Source organism: Schistocerca cancellata, chromosome 4 (genome assembly GCF_023864275.1).
Source record: "Schistocerca cancellata isolate TAMUIC-IGC-003103 chromosome 4, iqSchCanc2.1, whole genome shotgun sequence".
Classification (NCBI taxonomy): Eukaryota; Metazoa; Arthropoda; class Insecta; order Orthoptera; family Acrididae; genus Schistocerca; species Schistocerca cancellata.
This window is the reverse complement of record NC_064629.1, coordinates 872,431,057-872,452,814: the sequence shown is the minus strand read 5'-3', so window position 1 is coordinate 872,452,814 and position 21,758 is coordinate 872,431,057. Positions and strand designations below refer to the sequence as shown.

Sequence of the window (21,758 nt, the reverse complement as noted above, 5' to 3'; positions counted from 1 at the left end):
CCCAATATTCCAATCTTCTCTAGGTCTCCTCTAAAGGTAAGTATGTGGGTCCGAATATTGATCCAGTACAAAAATATTCATAATTTAATTTCAAGCCCTATCACGTGCGCACCAGCCAGCTAGTGAAAATTAACATGCATTTTTAATGTCTGTTCATTTGTTGCCAACATTCGCTATAGATGTCGTTATTTCTGGTCAAACACGCACACATCTTACTGTTAGTGAGTAACCAATTGATAGTTAAGCTATATTCGTGGATTATAAAGAAGGACGGTAGGTGTGCTGTTCGATTGTCGCTCAGGCTCAAAAATTTCTATCCTTATTTCAGATTCAAACACCTAGCAGCTGGTAAGAAAAACCGATACATAACATTTGATTTTGCTTAGTTAACAATCCGATCACGTGTTGGGTTCGTATCTCCGTCACAGAACTTCACATCATGCGCTTCATCTTTAAATGCATGCACACATTGTTACTTCTGAATGGAGGTATATCAGACATCTTTCGTGATTAGTTGACAGAGACGGAAGGGTCGTGATAGGAGTCCCGGTTTATTACAAAAACTGTGGTCATTTATTTTCAGGTTTAGATTTGGTTGCTGATATTGGCGAAAATTTCGGTAATTCATGACGCTTCATGGCTAGGCAGCAATATGGTTAGATTAGATTAGATTAATATTTGTTCCATAGATCATGAATACGACATTTTGTAATGATGTGGAATGTGTTATTTTAACGAAAGATTTCTTTATATACCATGATGCAATTTCTTTACAACAATTACTAACTCTCTCTCATTCATTTTTATATTTATCTCTCCATCTCTCTCTCTCTCTCTCTCTCTCTCTCTGTCTCTCTCTCTCTCTCACACACACACACACGCACACGCACAAACATTGACTTTTATTTTTATTTGTTTGGCGTGCTCGACTATCGGCCAGGCACGAAAACGTCCATGAATGAGTTGCTTAGTTTTGAGTACATTTACAAAAGATATATAAAAACAACAATGAGAGTTACTGATCTATGATGCTTAGTTTGCAGTCAGTTTTGAGTATTATTAGTAACTACGCTCCAGTCCCTAAACCTAGTTACAGAAATGTGAATCAGACGCATTACGTATTCCAGGCTGTGCCAGCTGCGTCTTTGAGATGCCAGCTATGGTAACTTCCCAGCCCTCTGTAGGAACACATCGGTTCGTCTTCTTCCTGCTGGTACTGTAACTGAGATTTGGCAACAAGGCAAGGTATGTTTGACAACTCTGTGATCGACGAGTTACTTCCTGGTGTGCACGGAATTAAGCCTCAAAGTTCACTTGATTTTTCCTGTCACTTCCATATAATAATCTTACTTATTATCGCTTGAGGTGTAACAAAAGATTCTAAATTTACGGTTTTCAGCCCCGGAAAGTCGTTGCACGTGGAAATACCAACTAATCTTGTCCTTTAAATAGCGATTTACGAGTTCTAGTCATTATTGGCCTCGTGATAGGAATTCTACACGCATGCCTCTTCGCTAGCTGTTTGGTAACATGCTAACCTGTAGAATAGCGTCTGTTGTGTTTCGCGGTTCCAGGCTCCCTGCCTGTGACGTTTTTATCCCTTCTGCGAAAGAGCTACAAGCAGTCAGATCAAACATCGATAAGGAAAACGCAAGAAAATACTTTCAGCTCTTGGTGCAATGGTGAAAAACTTACAATGCTGCACAACGTGTAATGCCTCTTTCCGTTGCTGACAAGCAAATTTTGGGTTTCTATGAATACATAACTTTATTTATGAAATGCTACATTTGCATACCTCATGAGTATGACACAACCCATCAATTAAACACAGACCCAATCGAAATCTAAGTGAGTATTATTTTTCTAATTCGGTTCGATAGAGGCACGCTTGTGAACAGATACTCAGCTTTGTTAAAACAGACTTTCGTCGTAAGGTTATCGTGGGTAGTTTTATTTCATTCCTTATAATACAGTGTACAATTTTCGTAGGGTTTCTTTTATTGTTGGTTAAACAATAGTAAACAAGAGAGAGAAATTAATCATCAACGATATATGCAAATTCTCTTATGTTATCTATAACAGTCTGACAATGCACTTGCAGTTTATTTATTACATGCATGTAGAAAACTTGTTCTGAGTTAAAGCTGTCAAACAAGGTTTGAAGAAGAATAAAATGCCACTACCACACGACAGCTAATGTAGAAAATACTTTTCTGACGTATTTTGGCATGATGCGCTCTCCCCATACATAATACAAAAGTTTCGAGATACATCTGCTGCCTGGCCGTCTATTAAACGTGAAAAGAACAAAATGTCGCTGTACTTGGCCCTTTTTCCACATGCGACTATTTTGGGTTGAGAAGTGAAGGGAATTATGTTCAAAGTTCCAATAGATTGATAACTTCAGCAGACAGCAGAATTGCGTTTTAAAAAAGGTATCAGTGAATGTATTTGAACTGACGATGTTTCGTTTACAGTGCACTTCACTTACCATTACAGTACTAGCTGAACCATAGCTACAGCAGCTCCAGAGTGAACAACACTTCATCTAGAACTTACGCTTTCCACAGTGTTGTGAGATAATGCATATGGCCGGATCTAGACTTCTGAGAGACAGACAGTTACAGCTCTTCTCTTGCAATGCACGCCGTTTTCAACAAACAGATAGCGCAATAGAGTAGCTCAAGTGGAAAGGAACACTTCCTATTTAAATTTCTGCATCCTACACTGTTGGCAGTTCTGTGTAGGTGGCAGTTACGTGATTTTATTTCGGTGATTACAAAATAGAGTCGAATGTATGTACTGGGTAGCCGAGGCAGCTAGTTCATTGCGATTCGGTCACCCATGTAAATGAATGTACTGAACATGCTGCAAACCACTACAGGGAGCCTGTGTGTCAAAATTCTCATTCAGCGTGGCGCAACGGCTTCACAATAGAAAAATGAGCCAGTGCGAGGAGGGTTTGGTGGTCTGTTGGGTTGCTGATAGATTCGTAACACCCATGGTGTGGGATCAATTCCCACTTCTGCCGACGATTTTTGATAGGGAGAGAAAGATTCTATTCTCTTCTGGGTACGCCAGGTGAAGAAGGTATAATGGCATTGTGGTCTGAAATTCATATTAAACATGATATTCCTTCTCTACCAAGTAACATTAGGTTGAACCACAATAAAGTCAGTCACCAGTAACCTTTCTTATACTAGTTATTTATTTCTATTGACGAAACAAACGCTATGTAGGGTCACAGGACACTTATTCCATTTTTTATTTGAACTTCTGTGTGTCGATCAAATTGGTTCTGAAGTGGGAATGCAACTCAGACCGGCCTTAATGCGGAATTTGATCCTTTTTGATGTATCATTATTCGTTGTCAACACTAACGATATCTGACGTTTTTTACTCACAGTGAGACACAGAACTATTTGCGAGATCACTGTAAGTTCAAGGTTGTTATTCCGAGCTGATGGTGGAGAAAAATGCGGTAGTTGACGTCTCTTTGTGTGTAGTCAGCAACGATATGTGTGGGGTTCGATTACCAGTCAGCACTGAACTCTTCGTCATATTATTTCTAGTTCAAACATGCTCTCATGTCGCTTCTGGTGTAACAAGCCCATATTTAACGTTCTTTTCTCTAGAATGAAACAGCGATAGGAGATGGGTTGGAGTCTTGGCAAGGAAAAAATTAATGTTTCGTCTCGTCATTTCAGTTAAAACCTCTTGCTACTGCCGAGCACATCCGATATGTCACAGTTGATTGTGCTTCGATAACAATCCGATTAGGTTCTGGGATCGAATCCCTCTCCCACACAAAGCTTTACGTCACGACATTTCAAGTAAGTTACTTGTCATGAAGCAATATTAACAACTCTCGTAGTTCGTAAACAGGGACAATAGATGCTGGGTAGGATTTCGCGTCCGTTAAAAATGTTTCCGTTTTTTAATTTAAAGTTGATGTTTCCTAGCTGATACTGTCTAAAATCGAGGTATATCACTCTCTGTATGCCTAGTCAGGAATGACTGTTAGTTTCCGTCAGTCACGAAATCTTTGCTTGGTCTGCATGACCTGGGTTTGAATCCATGTGAAGAACGAGACGGTTCGTCGTGTCATTTGAAGTTGATACATATTCTCAACTAGCAGCTCGTGAAAAACTTGAGTTTTTAATGTCATTTTGTGTTGAATAATAAGTACGGTATTTTACTCTGAAGAGGAAATCATGAATACGACGAACTTACTACGTGGATTGCCTATCTGACGTAATAATGAGAGTGGTAACATTTCAGGTATGTCATTTATTGTAATAAATGTGAGCTTACAAGCTTTAAGAGCAGTCTTATCTGTATTAAGGTGTTCCCTGATATTTGTAGTATCGTGGTATTACTTTACATCTTGAGTTATTGCGATACAGAGCAGTGTTTTCTAGTGGTGATTTGTTGGAACCATTTTCAATAGTCAAACGACTGTACGGAGGAACGTTTAGAGGACCTGCTAGACAGCTGCGTTATGAGTGTTGTTTGCGAATCAGGCGAAATGCAATTCAGGTCGTTCGGATACTTTTGAGCACGTCTGTACCTACGGTACGACTATCTGTATCGTTGAGGCACGCAAGCCGCCCCACCAACGGCAAGGGCCATGGTTCATGGCGGGTATCGTTGCTTAATGTAATCAAACTAGGTGGTGCCCTTGCTGTTGCTGTACCATTCCTTCTCTAATATTCGGGGATTTACATACGCATATTGTTCTTTACTCTTAAAAGTTGTGGTCTTCTTCATTATTTCTAAGTTTGTGAGTGTTCATAGATGTCACTTAAATTATATTTTAGTCCCTAATTACTAGTTGGCAGGGCATTTTCGCCATAGTTTGTTTTAAAGCTGAGTATCGTAGATGTTCACTTTTTTAAAATACCAATAATGATTTAATGTCACCTGGCTAATTTGAATGTGCTAATAGGTGAAAAATTTGAAGCAGTTGTAAAATTTTGTGTCCGATGTATAGATCCAGGGGCTGAAGTAGTGGAAAACGCTAGAAGTTCATAGCTCTTATTTCCTGAAGAAACCCTTCTGGATGAACGTGACACTTTTTGTTCTCGTGAAATTCTTAATGTATGCAAAAATATGAATTGCATGAATTGTTTTTATGTTGTTAAAAAATTTAAAAAAAAGTATTGCTCCTGGGACCTACAAAATTTTAGTTCTATATCATAAGAAATTCTAAACAAATCTTATCATTGCGCTGTCTGGCACACAACAAAAAGAAGGCGTTAATTGCAAATATGTTACATGTTGAGTTCTCCAGAAATGATAAATATAATCCCCCGAAAGGTACAGTGCTAATTATTCTATGTAACAATGCTTGTAATAGGCATTTTCTCAGACGAATGCAAATGAAATGCATGGACTGATGCCAACAGTGCAGTTTGTTAGGAGACGTACCTGTATGAGCTTGAGAACCCAAGGTGGATGGAAAATGAGTCCAGCTTCCTCTACCTGTTCGGCAATCGCGCTTTCGAGATCTGGGTACGACGTCTTCTCAAGCGCTTGGTTGGGGAACAAGTCCGCTACCAGAGAGATGAACAGCGGCTCGTCTTCGTCTGCAAAACACAACATAGGACTGTTGCGTTTGACAGTTGATTTTATACAGGATGTGATGCTAACACAACTGGATTTTATCTCTAACGTATTTTGTGGTTTTTAGTACAGTAATGTTGTCACAACTGAAGAAGATCTATGAAGCTTTCTGTTTCATTGAGAACTTCCTGAGTTCTGGAAATTAAAGGTACAGATGTGGAAGAGAGAAGTCAAGTGTGTATTTTCGAGGGATAAATCCCCAGTAACTGTGTAAACTTAATAACTGAGGTGTGCACTATGTTGTGTAGTAATAAAGAAAAGTCAGACGCGGACATACGCATAAACAATACGGATCTAGCGGCGCAGAGGTTCATATATCAACCATAAAAGAGAACAGTGTCAGTCATTTTGAATGATGGGAATCTATATAAAAATAAATACATGATCGTACTGCTTTGACACAACAGATCTAGACCTAGGCAAAATTCTAAACCAGAATAAATTTCTGAATAATGAATTTAGTTAAATAGTTGGTATACACTGTTATCTAAGAGTTTTAAGAATAATATAGTTGACCACTATTGTAAAGTAGAGCAAATATGTCGAAGCTTATTACTTCCATGCATATGATTTCAAAGGAGGAGTAATTATTCATGAGATGATAGCTAGTGCTTCAGTATAATTGCTTTCAGTTTTAACACAGAGTCGGCTAAGAGTTTAGTGTGCTAACATTATACCATAGCGCAACATTAACATTGTGCTACTGTGGAGGTAATATCACTGTGTAATAGTCGTGATTGAATGTCTGTTTCAACATTAGGAAAGGCCCCGAAAATCTCATTTTTTCCAATATAGTACATGACAACGTAAGAGATGAAAGTGTGGAATGTGACCACAGTAGCGTATTTAAAAAGAAGTGCATCCGTTACCATTATTTACCAGTCTCTGTGCGTTGTATGACACTAGCCTTGGCTTGGAAATGTAAATTTTGTTATATATTTGTAGCATGCACATGTCAGCCAGCAATAAACATTTGCTCGACACATGGAACTTACCATTAGATGCCGTCATGTCAATACCTTTGTTATATAAATAATGAAACTTCATTCAACAAATATTATGCATATGCATATCTCGGATGCTGAGAATTTACCACAAGAGCTGCAACATCTTAAGGACTAGTTTAATCATAACGGCTATACGGACAGACAGATTCGACGTGTATTTGAATTTCGACCATTACCTTAAACATCTGAAAACACTTAGTTCTGTGGCTTTCTTCCATATGCTGGGAACGTGGCTGCCAAGATAGCTAGCGTTTTGAAGAAACGTGAAATCGGATGTGTATTCCGTCCACCAGCTAAGGTTAGAGCACTTCTTGGCTCCGTTAAGGATGATTTAGGTTTAAGGAAGCCAGGCGTTTACGAAACACATTGTGAATGCGGTAAAATGTACATTGGCCCAACTCTTCGTGCCGTCAATGACAGATGTGTTCAAGTTCAACGTCATCTCCATACGCGATTATTACAACGTGACTAATTTGCGTGGCTGAGCACTGTCTTACAGAGGGACATAGGATGCTATACAATGAGACACAAGTGGTTGAAAACGCCTCACGTCACTGGGATTGTGTTTTAAAAGAATCTGTCGAAACCAGACCAACACATAATATCGTTAGCCGTGATAATGGATACCCGCCAAGTAAAAATTGGAATCCTGTTTTATCAGGTGTGAAGAAACAACAGCATCTGAATCGGCCGGCTATGAGTATTAATCTTTAAGGATACATCGTTTTTGACAGTATTCACCACTGGAGCAGCTCATCTCTTCTTGCCAGGGGGCAGCAGCAACTTTTCAGCACTTGCGCGTTGCGAGAGCGCATGCGCTTTCGTATTTTCGCTCCATATAAAGGTTCCGCCGTTCACGGTTTGGATCAGTTATCGGCGAAAACGCCTTAGTTTTATTCACCTGATGATGGCGGCCATATGGAGCGCGGAAATATTGTGTGCAGATGACAGTTCGATTCAGCTGAAGAGCAGATATGAATTTGATCGATTATGTAACACTCCGTTAATATATTGCCACAACCGACAGGAAGAAGATGCTGCGATATGCAAATGATTAGCTTTTCAGAGCATTCACACAAGGTTGGCGCCGGTGGCGACACCTACAACGTGCTGACATGAGGAAAGTTTCCAACCGATTTCTCATACACAAACAGCAGCTGACCGTCGTTGCCTGGTGAAACGTTGTTGTGATGCCTCGTGTAAGGAGGAGAAATGCGTACCATCACGTTTCCGACTTTGATAAAGGTCGGATTGTAGCCTATCACGATTCCGGTTTATCGTATCGTGACATTGCTGCTCGCGTTGGTCGAGATCCAATGACTGTTAGCAGAATATGGAATCGGTGGGTTCAGGAGAGTAATACGGAACGCGGTGCTGGATCCCAACGGCCTCGTATCACACTAGCAGTCGAGATGACAGGCATCTTATCCGCATGGCTGTAACGGATCGTGCAGCTACGTCTCGATCCCTGAGTCAACAGATGGGGACGTTTGCAAGACAACAACCATCTGCACGAACAGTTCGACGACGTTTGCAGCAGTGTGGACTATCAGCTCGGAGACCATGGCTGCGGTTACCCTTGACGCTGCATCACAGACAGGAGGGCCTGCAATGGTGTACTCAACGACGAACCTGGGATGAATCCAGGTTCTGTTTACAGCATCATGATGGTCGCATCCTTGTTTGGTGACATCGCGGTGAACGCACATCGGAAGCGTGTATTCGTCATCGCCTTACTGGCGTATTACCCGTCGTGATGGAATGGAGTGCCATTGGTTACACGTCTCGGTCACCTCTTGTTCGCAGCCGGCCGCGGTGGTCTAGAGGTTCTAGGCGCGCAGTCCGGAACCGCGGGACTGCTACGGTCGCAGGTTCAAATCCTGCCTCGGGCATGGATGTGTGTGATGTCCTTAGGTTAGTTAGGTTTAAGTAGTTCTAAGTTCTAGGGGACTGATGACCACAGAAGTTAAGTCCCATAGTGCTCAGAGCCATTTTTTTTTTGTTCGCATTGACGACACTTTGAACAGTGGATGTCACATTTCAGATGTGTTACGACCCGTGGTTCTACCCTTCATTCGATCCCTGCGAAAGCCAACATTTCAGCAGGATAATGCACGACCGCATGTTGCAGGTCCTGTGCGGGCCTTTCTGGATACAGAAAATGTTCGACTGCTGCCGTGGCCAGCACATTCTCCAGATCTCTCACCAATTGAAAAGTCTGGTCAATGGTGGCCGAGCAACTGGCTCGTCACAATATGCCAGTCACTACTCTTGATGAACTGTGGTATCGTGTTGAAGCTGCATGGGTAGCTGTACCTGTACACGCCATCCAAGCTCTGTTTGACTCAATGCCCAGGCGTATCAAGGCCGTTATTACGGCCAGAGGTGGTTGTTCTGGGTACTGATTTCTCAGGATCTATGCACCCAAATTACGTGAAACTGTAATTACATGTCAGTTCTAGTATAATATATTTGTCCAATGAATACCCATTTATCATCCGCATTTCTTCTTGGTGTAGCAATTTTAATGGCCAGTAGTGTATTTATTTCACGTCGACCTATACAGACAACGTACACTAAGACCTCGCTAATCCGGCTGGGGATGATCCGACTCCTCGCTTAGTCCCGCCCGCTGGACTTGTCGATGACTCTTCGTCTGTGATATGGATCACTAAACAGTCGACGGTTGCTACATACGATAGTTCGCTCGGCGTAAGTGTTATTGTGCACGCATTTGTTTTATAAATTATTGACAGCGCACTTCTTAGAGCGTAAAAAATTAATTTATAGCACCAACTAAGCGAAAACATGTGACACTGTCTTTAGAAGCGGAGTTGAGCCCAGTCACATGAATAACTGTGTCAGTACAGCTGACATTGACAGTACAACGAAAGCAGAATTAGCTAACCAAATCGTTGACGCTGTAACTCGACCAAGACAATACGTTTGATATAGCCTTTCAGTACACTGTACAAAGCTCCACGTCTACCCCAGCAGACATTTTGTGGTTCAGGAAATGGCGGAACATCACGGCAAAACCAAGGTCGTCGTCTGCTAAGCAAAAGAACATTACAGACATTTTTCGTCCCAGTTAAGAACAGAACAGTTTTTTACTGTGTGATTTTTCATGTTTTAAACAGTGCATATCAGTTGTGTGTCAGCGCGTTATTGTATTAACATATGTACAGACGTTTCACTTTCACTCATAGTACCAGTATCTTACACTACAATACAGACGTATTTTACAGTACATTTTTCAAACAACTTACGGAAATTCAGCCAGGTATTATTAACAGCGACCGCCGATATTTCGGCGGGAGCACACCCCGCCATTTTCAAGGCAAACTGCACCGGACAGGCGATGTACAGGCAAATTTAAAACCTCGGTTCTCGGACTAATGCAGGAAAGGTAACATACACACAGAAGACTAGTGCCACCAAAGATGACCAAAGTCAGAGATATCGATAGTGAGACTACGAACTAGCAGGTGAAGTACCGTTGACTCTGTCCCTCTGCTTTTTGACAAGGGAGAGAGCAGAATTCCAAACAGAGTTTAAACAAAAAACTCCATCCCTGTTTACAAGGTTGCTCTAGCTGGACGTGCATGCCAATATCTCGGTGTTGTTGTATAACATAGGGTGACCAGTATCCAAGCAATGTTCGGCATGGCAGATCTACTTGGCTGCTGTAATCGTGTGTGCCGTTTATGCTCAGTATATCGATCCTCCACGGTCCTGATAGTTTGACCAATATATGCCATGCCACACCTACAAGGAATGCGATATGCACCCGCATTACGCAAACCAAGATCATCCTTAACCGAACCCAAAAGCAATCTAATTTTAGATGGAGGTCGGAAAACACATTTAACATCGTATTTCCGTAAAATACGACCAAAACTGTTGGAAGTGCTTCCTACGTCAGGCAAAAAGGCAGTAGACTTAGGTGTCGACTCAGGATTATCATCAATCACCCAATGCACAGGTGATCGATAGCGCAACGTACGTTCAATCTGTTTTTCACTATAACCGTTTTGACGAAACGTAGCTTCAAGATGGGACAACTCAGCTGGCAAAGTCTCAGTGTTGGAAATGACATTTGCCCTGTGTACCAAGGTACGAAGTACCCCTTCAGGCTGAACCGGATAGTGACAACTATTAGCCTATAAATACAAGTCGGTGTGAGTACGTTTCCTGTAAACTGCATGTCCTAATGATCTATCATCCTTTCTCCTAACCAAAACGTCAAGAAAGGGAAGGCAACCATCCTCTTCCACCTCCATCGTAAAATGAATGTCCGTATGGATAGACTTCAGATGTTATAGAAAGGCATTCAAATTCTCTCTACCATGAGGCCAAACAACAGAGGTATCATCAACATAGCGGAAGAAACAGGTGGGTTTCGAAGGCGCCGATTTCAATGCACGTTCCTCGAAGTCTTCCATAAACAAATTTGCGATCACAGGAGACAACGGACTACCAACCGCAATTCCATCTGTCTGTTCGTTATACTGGTTATTGAACAAAAAGCAGGTGGATGTCAGCACATGCCGAAAGATATTGGTTAATTCGGCACCAAACCTAGCCTCAATTAACTGCAACGAATCAGACAGAGGAACACGAGTAAGAGAGAGACCACATCAAAACTTACTAAAACACCAGAGTCATTCAACCGCAGTCGCTCCAAACGACGTAAGAAATCAGCTGAGTTCCTCATATGATGTTCACACAGACAACCTCACCTGCTAGTTCGTAGTTTTACTATCGATATCTCTGGCTTTGGTCATCTTTGGCGTCACTAGTATTCAATGTGTGTGTGTTATATTTCCTGCATTAAACCGAGAACCGAGGTTTTCAATTTGCCTGTACATCGCCTGTCCGTTGCAGTTTGCCTTGTAAATGGCGGGGTGTGCTCCCTGCCTGGCTAAATTCCCGTAAGTTGTTTGAAAATTGTATACGTCAGGAGAAACTCGGGTCTTTACAGTATATGTACATTATAGTTTCGTGTAAAATTTATTAGTGTGTCTGCGTTTTCTTTCCGATTTAATATGGAACAATATTTCGGATAGTATTTCCAGCTGAAAATTTAAGTTCTACTGTACCATATTGTAATGTTATGGATAAGTAAGTGTTTCTCTGATAATCCGACATTTCTGCGTACCGACGATTCTCCCAGTCTTGTAGGGGACGGATTAGTGAAGTTCTACTGTATTTCTGCTCTCTTAACTAAAACGGGAATGTTAGTAACACTCCACAAAAGTTTCTATTGGTCATCTTCCGAGTGGTTTAACATAAACGTTTTCCAAATAAGTAGTGAGCAAGGTAGCACTGTAGTAAAATTTGTGAGGGCCGCGGTTCAAACACTCGACTGGTCACATAGATTTAGATTTACCGAGATTTCCCTAAATTACTTAAGGAGAATCCCGCGGTGATTCCTAAACCACAGCCGATTTCATTCTCTATCCGTCATCCAATTCGAACTAAAGTTCCGTCTCTAACGCGCTCGTCTTCAACTGGACGTGAAAGTCTTTGCTTCCTTCCTTCAAACACAGTTTAAATTAGTTTCCGATATACAACAATATTGATTATTTGCCTCTCAATTAAGTAGAAGCGGTGGAAAATTTCAATTAAAAGCACTTGCACGCAATGTAAAATATACTCAACGCGACGCAAGTGATACTAGTATTTCATAAACGGTCAGACATATTGAAATAAGTATTTCAAAAAGTGGAACCACGTAGAGCTGAGTTTTTTGATACATGAATAACAGTTACAACATTTTTATTTACCACTTTATTGAAGGATCTATTGTTTTCTTCCAATGGGTCTATGTACATTTTAGAGGCAATTCATAGCCTTTGCAGACGTGCCAAAAACTTTATATCTATGTTTTTCAACATTTTAACAAATATTAGGGCTGTCCACTCGGGACAACTGGTACAACGATAAATCTCGAATTATTTTTAGTGTAGATAACGTTAAACAACAAAATCCAAAGAACTGAGAAAAAGCTATTTAAGTGGACCTTCTACATGTATTCTAACGAAATGTGTTGGGTGTATAGATGTACTGTCTGATTTTTTGTTATGTTACACAGGCAAGTCACTTTACCATAGCTAGCATTCAGTATAAGCATATGAGCTTTGCTGATCGATAAGATGAACCAAAATATAGGCATTTTTACTAAAAAAAAGCGGAAATTGTAGAAGCATAAAACATACAAATCATAAGAACAAAGTCAAACAATAAAGGAAAATTGAATACTATGTAAATAGAATATGGTCAGTGTTTACCTATGAGCTTAGAAAGATTCATATCTCGAAGAACTCTCATGACTATTGTGCTCTCCGAATCCTTGCAGTTTGTTCTCTTGGCCGCACCCAGAGTTCGAAGTACAGAGAGAATGTTACGAAGACCGAAATCGTAGTGAACCTGTTCGACAGAGATTTTTAAAAACATCACATTGAAAAGAAATTCATATTCATATATATATTTCTCGACGACTCTCCAGGAATTATTACCGTGATCATTTCACAGACTTTCCCAAGTTAAATAACTGTTTTGATGATACTACAAGGCAATAAAAATATTTTACAATTCAATTGTTCGTTAGTGCTACAACGAGGTACAAATCAAGAGGAGTTAGAGTAACAAAGCCTGCATTCATGTTAGAATTACTGAAACACATCCCACATACGAAGGATTGCTTACATTTAAATGCTCGACATCCTATGTATTTTGAACCGCTGGTCTAATGGCCTTTCCAAAGAACTATCTCTTGTCCCTCGATGTTGTTGTGGTCTTCAGTCCTGAGACTGGTTTGATGCAGCTCTCCATGCTAATCTATCCTGTGCTAGCTCCTTCATCTCCCAGTACCTACTGCAACCTACATCCTTCTGAATCTGCTTAGTGTATTCGTCTCTTGGTCTCCCTCTACGATTTTTGCGCTCCACGTTGCCCTCCAATACTAAATTGGTAGTCCCTTGATGCCTCAGAATATGCCCTACCAAACGATCCCTTCTTCTAGTCAAGTTGCGCCGGAAACTTCTCTTCTCCCCAATCCTATTCAATACCACCTCATTAGTTACGTGATCTACCCGTCTAATCTTCAGCATTCTTCTGTAGCACCACATTTCGAAAGCTTCTATTCTCTTCTTGTCTAAACTATGTATTTATCGTCCATGTTTCACTTCCATACATGGCTACACTCCATACAAATACTTTCCTGACACTTAAATCTATACTCGATGTTAACAAATTTCTCTTCTTCAGAAACGCTTTCCTTGCCATTGCCAGTCTACATTTTATACCTCTCTACTTCGACCATCATCAGTTATTTTGTTCCCCAAATAGCAAAACTCCTTTACTACTTTAAGTGTCTCATTTCCTAATCTAATTCCCTCAGCGTCACCCGACTTAATTCGACTACATTCCATTATCCTCGTTTTGCTTTTGTTGCTGTTGTTCCTCGATATTATCCCTAATACTGAGTAACATACGTATGCCCTTTGTAAAAAACTCCGTAATTCTGTACCCCTTAAGGCATTAGTTGGGACGTATTGCACGGCTCTGCGCGTGATCTTGAAATCATATAGAACCTAACTCTCAACCTGTCAGGTAGTAAGGCTTGAAAGAGAAAATTCTCTCCACTTATTTTCCCGAATGGATTAGCTGTCAACAAATTAAATGGAAGCGCTGATAACCCTCTTTAAGAAATATTGGACCCGTTGGTATAAATGCTTTATTTTCTAACGCCTTACTGCACAAAATTGTTAGTAGTACGAGTAGTGGTTGCTTTATGAAGGCAAATGCAAGAATACTACAGAGTGGAAACAGGGTGATGCTATGAACTGCATATTCAGGAATTTAAAAAAACATTAAAAAAGATGAATTAATTCTAATCGAGACTTTGAAGTTACATAAACTACAAGATTTAAATGGATAAAAAAACACGCTTGAGAGTAACATAACACTTTTAAGTTAACGTATATTCAAGACTAGTTGACTTTTTATGGCAGCACTGCACCTGCTTGGTGAGCTGCTCCTCACACAGCTTGTAGAGCGTGTAGAATTTCCTGGCGAGAGTGATGTTTTCCAGGAAGCCACAGGAGGCTAGCTTTACCCGAATGATAATTTGTCTGTCTGGAACCATCATAGCCACTGTGCGGAACTGAATTTTCAAGTTCTCTGGCAATTCTTTGCGACCAGCATAGCCAGGGTTCTGAAAAAAAAGTGAAAACGGAGAATTGATAATTCACTGGAATAACATTTGGAAATAAGTCCAGAACAGTGAATACAAATACAGATTTACAGAGATACACCATACGTTACTATAACATTTAGTCATGTGTAATGTAAAAATTATTATATGTAGTTAGAGAGGGTTTAGGCTAAATTTTAAGCCTTTAATATTAAAAAACAGAGAAGGCATTCATTTAATCAGCCATTCATACACTTATCTCTTGTTTTGATGAAAATGACACTAAAATCAACAGTTGAGTATAGTATCTTATAACCGTTAATACACTAACTTCTGAAGAGTGATTAGTCGTGATATAGAAGGGTGAGGGAGGCAAATTGACCCTTGGCCGCTGAAATAGCGAACTTCCTGGACCCCAGTTCGAGGTGGACAAGTCGTATTGACAGCACACCCATTGTGATCAGTACGGTTCAGAGGAAGAACTAGCATGGTTAATGGTGATGTGATGTGGTTAGTGTTTCAGAGCGCTAAACGGTAAGGTCATCATAGAATAGAGTCGAAGGTAGTGAAAATTTGTTAAAAATAACAATAAATTTCAAACCAAGAATTTAAAATACAACACTGACATTAGGTGCCTCCATAGAAGACCATCCGAAAAATACAGGTAGAATACTGCAGAATAACGAAATAAAATCAATTACAAAATTGACTCATGTAAAAAGAGGTCATTATATTGAGTTTGTGTGACTACTTAGAAATAATCTGTGTCCAAACCACTCGGAGATACACTAAAATCGCACACCTAATGTTTTTTAAAAAAACCCTGGCAGCACACAAAAGCTTAAAAAACGAACCACACGCATCTCATTGTCATTTCAGATAGAGGGCAGGTCCTGTGTGAGGCCCAGTCCTGCTCTCACGTCGTCATATAAAACATTCTCAATTAAAATAACTCGTACAGACAGCTGGTTACGTGGTTCATGGAATACCACAATGTCTAGTAATTTTCACTGGGGCTCAGTTCAAGTGTAATGAGGTAGTATGTCGCATATTGCTGGATGTAAACGTCTCTAATATTTTAAAGTAGATCAAAACAGAACCGAAAGGTAGCTTTCAATGTTTACAGAAAACCTACTGGCACTGACACCACTATACTAAACTCCTCAACACATCCCTCCTCCCACAAAAAAGCTGCTTATAGATCAATGCTGTACAGAGCACACAAATTTCCACTTCAACACACAGAACCCAAACAAGAAATAGAAACCATAACATATACTGCAATAAACAGTGGATATGACCCGTCTCTAATTAATACCATGTCACAACAGATTAAAAATAAACTGAACAAACAACATCAAATACACTCACAACTGACAGTGCCCCAGCAGTCAAATATGTCAAAATGCCATATCTTGGAATAGTATCTGACAAATTAGAAAGACTATTCAAAAACACAGAAGTAAAAATTAGCTTCAGCACCAACAACAACTTAAGTAGGAAGCTTATTCACAATATAAAACCATCAGATACAAGTCTTGATGCATCTGGCATTTACAAAATTACCTGCAGCCAATGTAATAAATATTATATCGGCCAAACAGGATTAATTATTAAAGAACACGATTCAAAGAACATTTAGACTGCTACAGGCTTGATAAATGTAACAAATCAGCAGTAGCAACTCACATTAAAGACACAGGCCACCCTTTGAAAATCAAAGACAACTCGAAATTTTACATAAAATAGGAACAAGTAAAAGAATGGATATCATAGAAGAAATGGAAATTTTCATACACAAAACATGAAGATAACATTCTGAATGAAAAAACCGTATTCAAAAACTCAAAATTCTTCAACAGTCTTAAGCCAGTTCTAACTCAATATATTCAAAAAATGTCAACGTAAATAATTGACTAGAACCAAGAATATCGATTCAAAACCTCGATAATCGATACAGACTCACATGCTACAGTCCGCCATCTTGTGTTGTGTGTATAACATCGAAGCAATTTGTGCAGTGGCAATCAGTGACAAAATATAATGTGCAATAGTGTAATGTCAATCCACGGCTCCGCCATTACACCAGTGATGAAGTGAAGCAGCAAGATAATGAAATTGTAAGAGATGAACTGTCATATAAAATCCTTTCACACTATTTTCGTAACACAACTGATGCAAATCTATCTACATCCAATACAGGCTGTAATATACATAGTCAACAACAAACAAGAAAACCAGCAGAAGACATCACTGATTTAGATTTCTAGATATACACTGCCCCCCTCCTTCCCCCCAAACGCCACACCAGGAGCTACATTAAAAAATTAAAAAACAATTGACAAAGTGTTCTAGACTAATCTAATTTAAGACTGTTTATTTTTAAGTAACATTTCTTTGTTTACGTATGTATGTATTAACGCTTGAAAATGAACAGAACATGTTCGAAACGCGTTGCATTATGTTAGATTAAGCATAAAATAAAATAAAAGGTGACTGGTAGCAGAAACTTGAGATAAATAATTATCCCACACAGTCACGGTCCACAAACATATCCATTATGGCTGAAAGTAATGCGCTAGCTAGTTTAGGCTTAGTTGGCCTATGAGAGTCGATGGCAGATACACTATGGATCTAATTTTATCCCACGGTAACTATTGCTGTATAATCATATTACCATCGTTCTGACCTGTAACACATCAGAAAGAGAGCTCCTGCACTTCTTAATTTTCTAGTACCCAGTCATCGGTGAGTATCAATACGATTTGTAGCTCATCATGCCTGGGGACGCTCTATGATTCTTCTGCCTTAAAATCTCCATGTTTCTCGGTGGTATGGTTAGATACAAGTTGATTGCCCATCACTAAGTTCTCAAGTTACCTCTCCCTCTATGAGTAAAACCATCCCTGATGAACCATTGTGTGGCTAGCGTGCCTCAACGTTACGGATGGTCATACCACAGGTACAACCACAACAGGGGGGTATCTATTGTTAGACCAGACGAATGTATGGTTTCTGAAGAGGACAGCAGCCTTTTCTGTAGCTGCAGCGCAACAGTCTGGATAATTGACTGATCTGGCCTTATAACACCAACCAAAACAACTTTGCTGTGCTGTTACCGCGAACGGCTGAAAACAAGGAGAAACTACAACTGTAATTTTTCCTGACGGCATACAGCTCTACTCTATGGTTAAATGATGATGGCATCCTCTTGGTTGAATATTCCGGACGTAAAGTAGTCTCCCATTCGGATCTCCGGGAGGGGACTATTCAGGAGGATGTCGTCATCAGGAGAAACAAAACTGGCGTTCTACGTATCGGAGAGTGGAGTGTTAAACCCCTTAATCGGGCACATAGATTAGAAGACTTAAAGAGGGAAATGGATAGCTGGAAGTTAGGTGTAGTGAGAATCTGTGGGAGGAGGAACTGGACTTTCGGTCAGGTGAATACAGGCTTATAAACACAAAGTCAAATAGGGATTGGATTGGATTGGTTGGGGGAACAGACCAAACAGCGAGGTCATCGGTCTCATCGGATTAGGGAAGGAGGTCGGCCGTGCCCTTTCAAAGGAACCATCCCGGCATTTGCCTGGAGCGAATTAGGGAAATCACGGAAAACCTAAATCAGGATGGCCGGACGCGGGATTGAACCGTCGTCCTCCCGAATGCGAGTCCAGTGTGCTAACCACTGCGCCACCTCGCTCGGTGTCAAACAGGGGTAATGAAGAAATGGATTTAATAACAAATAAGAAAAAGGAACCAGGTTTTAAATTGGAAGACATTTCCAGCGGCTGATGTGGACTTTGACCACAATCTATTGGTTATGAACTGTGGATTAAAACTGAAGAAACTGCAAAAAGGTGGGAATTTGAGGAGATGGGACCTGGATAAACTGAAAGAACCAGAGGTTGTAGAGAGCTTCAGGGAGAGCATTAGGGAACGATTGACAAGAATGGGGGAAAGAAATACAGTAGAAGAAGAATGGGTGGCTTTGAGAGATGAAATAGTGAAGTCAACAGAGGATCAAGTAGGTAAACATACGAGGGCTAATCGAAATCCTTGGGTAACAGAAGAGATATTGAATTTAATTGATGAAAGGAGAAAATACAAAAATGCAGATAATGCAGCAGTCAAAAAGGAATACAAACGTCTCAGAAATGAGATCGACAGGAAGTGCAAAATGGCTAAGCAGGAATGACTAGAGGAGAAATGTAAGGATGTAGAGGCATATATCACTAGGGGTACGATAGATACTGCCTATAGGAAAATTAAAGAGACCTTAAGAGAAAAGAGAACCACTTTTATGAATATCAAGAGCTCAGATGGAAAACCGGTTGTAAGCAAAGAAGGGAAAGCAGAAAGGTGGAATGAGTATATAGAGGGTCTATACAAGGGCGATGTACTTGAGGACAATATTATGGAAGTGGAAGAGCATGTAGATGAATATGAAATGGGAAATATGATACTGCCTGAAGAGTCTGACAGAGCACTGAAAGACCCAAGTCGAAACAAGGCCCCAGCAGTACACAACATTCGATTAGAACTACTGATAGCCTTGGGAGAGCCAGTCCTGACAAAACTCTACTATCTGGTGAGCAAGATGTATGAGACAGGCGAAATACCCTCAGACGTCAAGAAGAATATAATAATTCCAATCCCAAAGAAAACAAGTGTTGACAGATGTGAAAATTACCGAACTATCAGTTTAATAAGCCATAGCTACAAAATACTAACGCGAATTCTTTACAGATGAATGGAAAAACTGGTAGAAGCCGACCTCGGGGAAGATCAGTTTGGATACCGTAGAAATGTTGGAACACGTGAGGCAATACTGGCCCTACGACTTATCTTAGAAAATATATCAAGGAAAGGCTAACCAACGTTTCTAGTATTTGTAGACTTAGAGAAAGCTTTTGACAATGTTGACTGGAATACTCTCTTTCAAATTCTAATAGTGGCAGGGGTAAAATACAGGGAGCGAAAGGCTATTTACAATTTGTACAGAAAGCAGATGGCAGTTATAAGAGTCGAGGGACATGAAAGGGAAGCAGTGGTTGGGACAGGGTTGTAGCCTATCCCCAATGTTATTCAACCTGTATATTGAGCAAGCAGTAAAGGAAACAAAAGAAAAATTCGGAGTAGGAATTAGAATCCATGGAGAAGAAATAAAAACTTTGAGGTTCGCAGATGACATTGTAATTCTGTCAGAGACAGTAAAGGAGCTGGAAGAACAGCTAAACGGAATGGACAGTGTCTCAAAAAGGAGGATATGAGATGAACATCAACAAAAGCAAAACGAGGATAATCGACTGTAGTCGAATTAAATCGGGTGATGCTGCGGGAATTAGATTAGAAAATGAAACGCTTAAAATAGTAAATGAGTTTTGCTATTTGAGTAGCAAAATAACTGATGATGGTAGAAGTAGAGAGGATATAAAATGTAGACTGGCAATGGCAAGGAAAGTGTTTCTGAAGGAGACAAATTTTTTAACATCGAGCATAGATTTAAGTGTCAGGAAGTCGTTTCTGAAAGTATTTTTATGGAGTGTAGCAATGTATGGAAGTGAAACATGGACTATAACTAGTTTAGACAAGAAGAGAATAGAAACTTTTGAAATGTGGTGCTACAGAAGAATGCTGAAGATTAGATGGGTAGATTACATAACTAATGAGGAGGTATTGAATAGAATTGGAGAGAATAGAAATTTGTGGCCCAACTTGACTAGAAGAAGGGATCGTTTGGTAGGGCATATTCTGAGGCGTCAACGGACTACCAATTTAGTATTGGAGGGCAACGTGGAGCGCAAAAATCGTAGAGGGAGACCAAGAGATGAATACACTAAACAGATTCAGAAGGATGTAGGTTGTAGTAAGTACTGGGAGATGATGAATCTTGTACAGGATAGAGTAGCATGGAGAGCTGCATCAAACTAGTCTCTGGACTGAAGACCACAACAACAACAAGAAAATAGGAATGCGGGTAAGCTTCTATGAACAGCATAGCGAACGCACTATCGTAGCCAAGATAGACACGAAGCCCACGCCTACCATAGTAGTACAAGTTTACATGCCAACTAGCTCCGCAGAAGATGAAGAGATTGAAGAAATGATGGTGAGATAAAAGAAATAATTCAGATAGTTAATGGAGACTAAAATTTAATTGTGATGAGGGCCTGAAATCCGATTGTAGGGGAAAGAGGAGACGGAAAAATAGTAGGTGAAAATGAACACTGGGGAAAAATGTTGGGTTGGGTTGTTTGGGGGAAGAGACCAAACAGCGAGGGCATCGGTCTTGGAGGAGGAAGGGGGGGGGGGGGAAGAATGAAAAAAGAAACGGCCTGGTAGAATGGTAGAGTTATCCGGAAAGAAGGTAGTATACGTAGAAGAGACCTGGAGACACCGGGATGTTTCAGATTAATTATGTAATGGTAACACAGAGATTTCGGAACCATATTTTAAATTGTAAGACATTTGCAGAGGGGCGTATGTGGATTCTGACCGCGATTTATTTGTTATGAACTGTAGAATAAAAGTCAAGAAATTGGAAAAAGATGGAAAATTAAGGAGATAGGACCCGGATAAGTTGAAAGAACCAGAGTTTGTTGAGAGTTTCAGAGGGACCATTAGGCAACGGTTGACCAGAACAGGGGAAAGGAATACAGTGGAAGACGAACGGGTAGCCTCGAGAGATAAAATATTGAAGAGAGCAGAGGACCAAATAGTTAAAAAGGCATGGTCTAGCAGAAATCCTTGGATAACAGTGGTGATATTGAATTTAATGGACGAAAGGTGAAAATTTAAAAATGCAGCAGATGAAGCAGGCAAAGGGTACACAATCGTTTAAAAATGAGGTTGAAGTAAGTGCAAAATTGGTTAGCAGTAAAGACTAGAGGACAAATGTAAGGATTTAGAAAGATGTTTCACTAG

At 40.2% G+C, this 21,758-nt stretch overlaps 1 protein-coding gene across 1 annotated transcript in view; it reads right to left on the bottom strand.

Moving 5' to 3' along the window:
* The window catches only part of LOC126184483 (dynein axonemal heavy chain 5), a 976,026-nt gene that overhangs the window by 350,198 nt on the left and 604,070 nt on the right, over positions 1-21,758 (bottom strand). The window contains exons 37-39 of the mRNA XM_049926874.1: positions 14,659-14,853; positions 12,926-13,064; positions 5,431-5,588 (exon numbers count right to left, since the gene is read on the bottom strand). Coding sequence (XP_049782831.1) covers positions 5,431-5,588; positions 12,926-13,064; positions 14,659-14,853 — 492 coding nt within the window. The remainder of the gene's footprint in view (positions 1-5,430; positions 5,589-12,925; positions 13,065-14,658; positions 14,854-21,758) is intronic.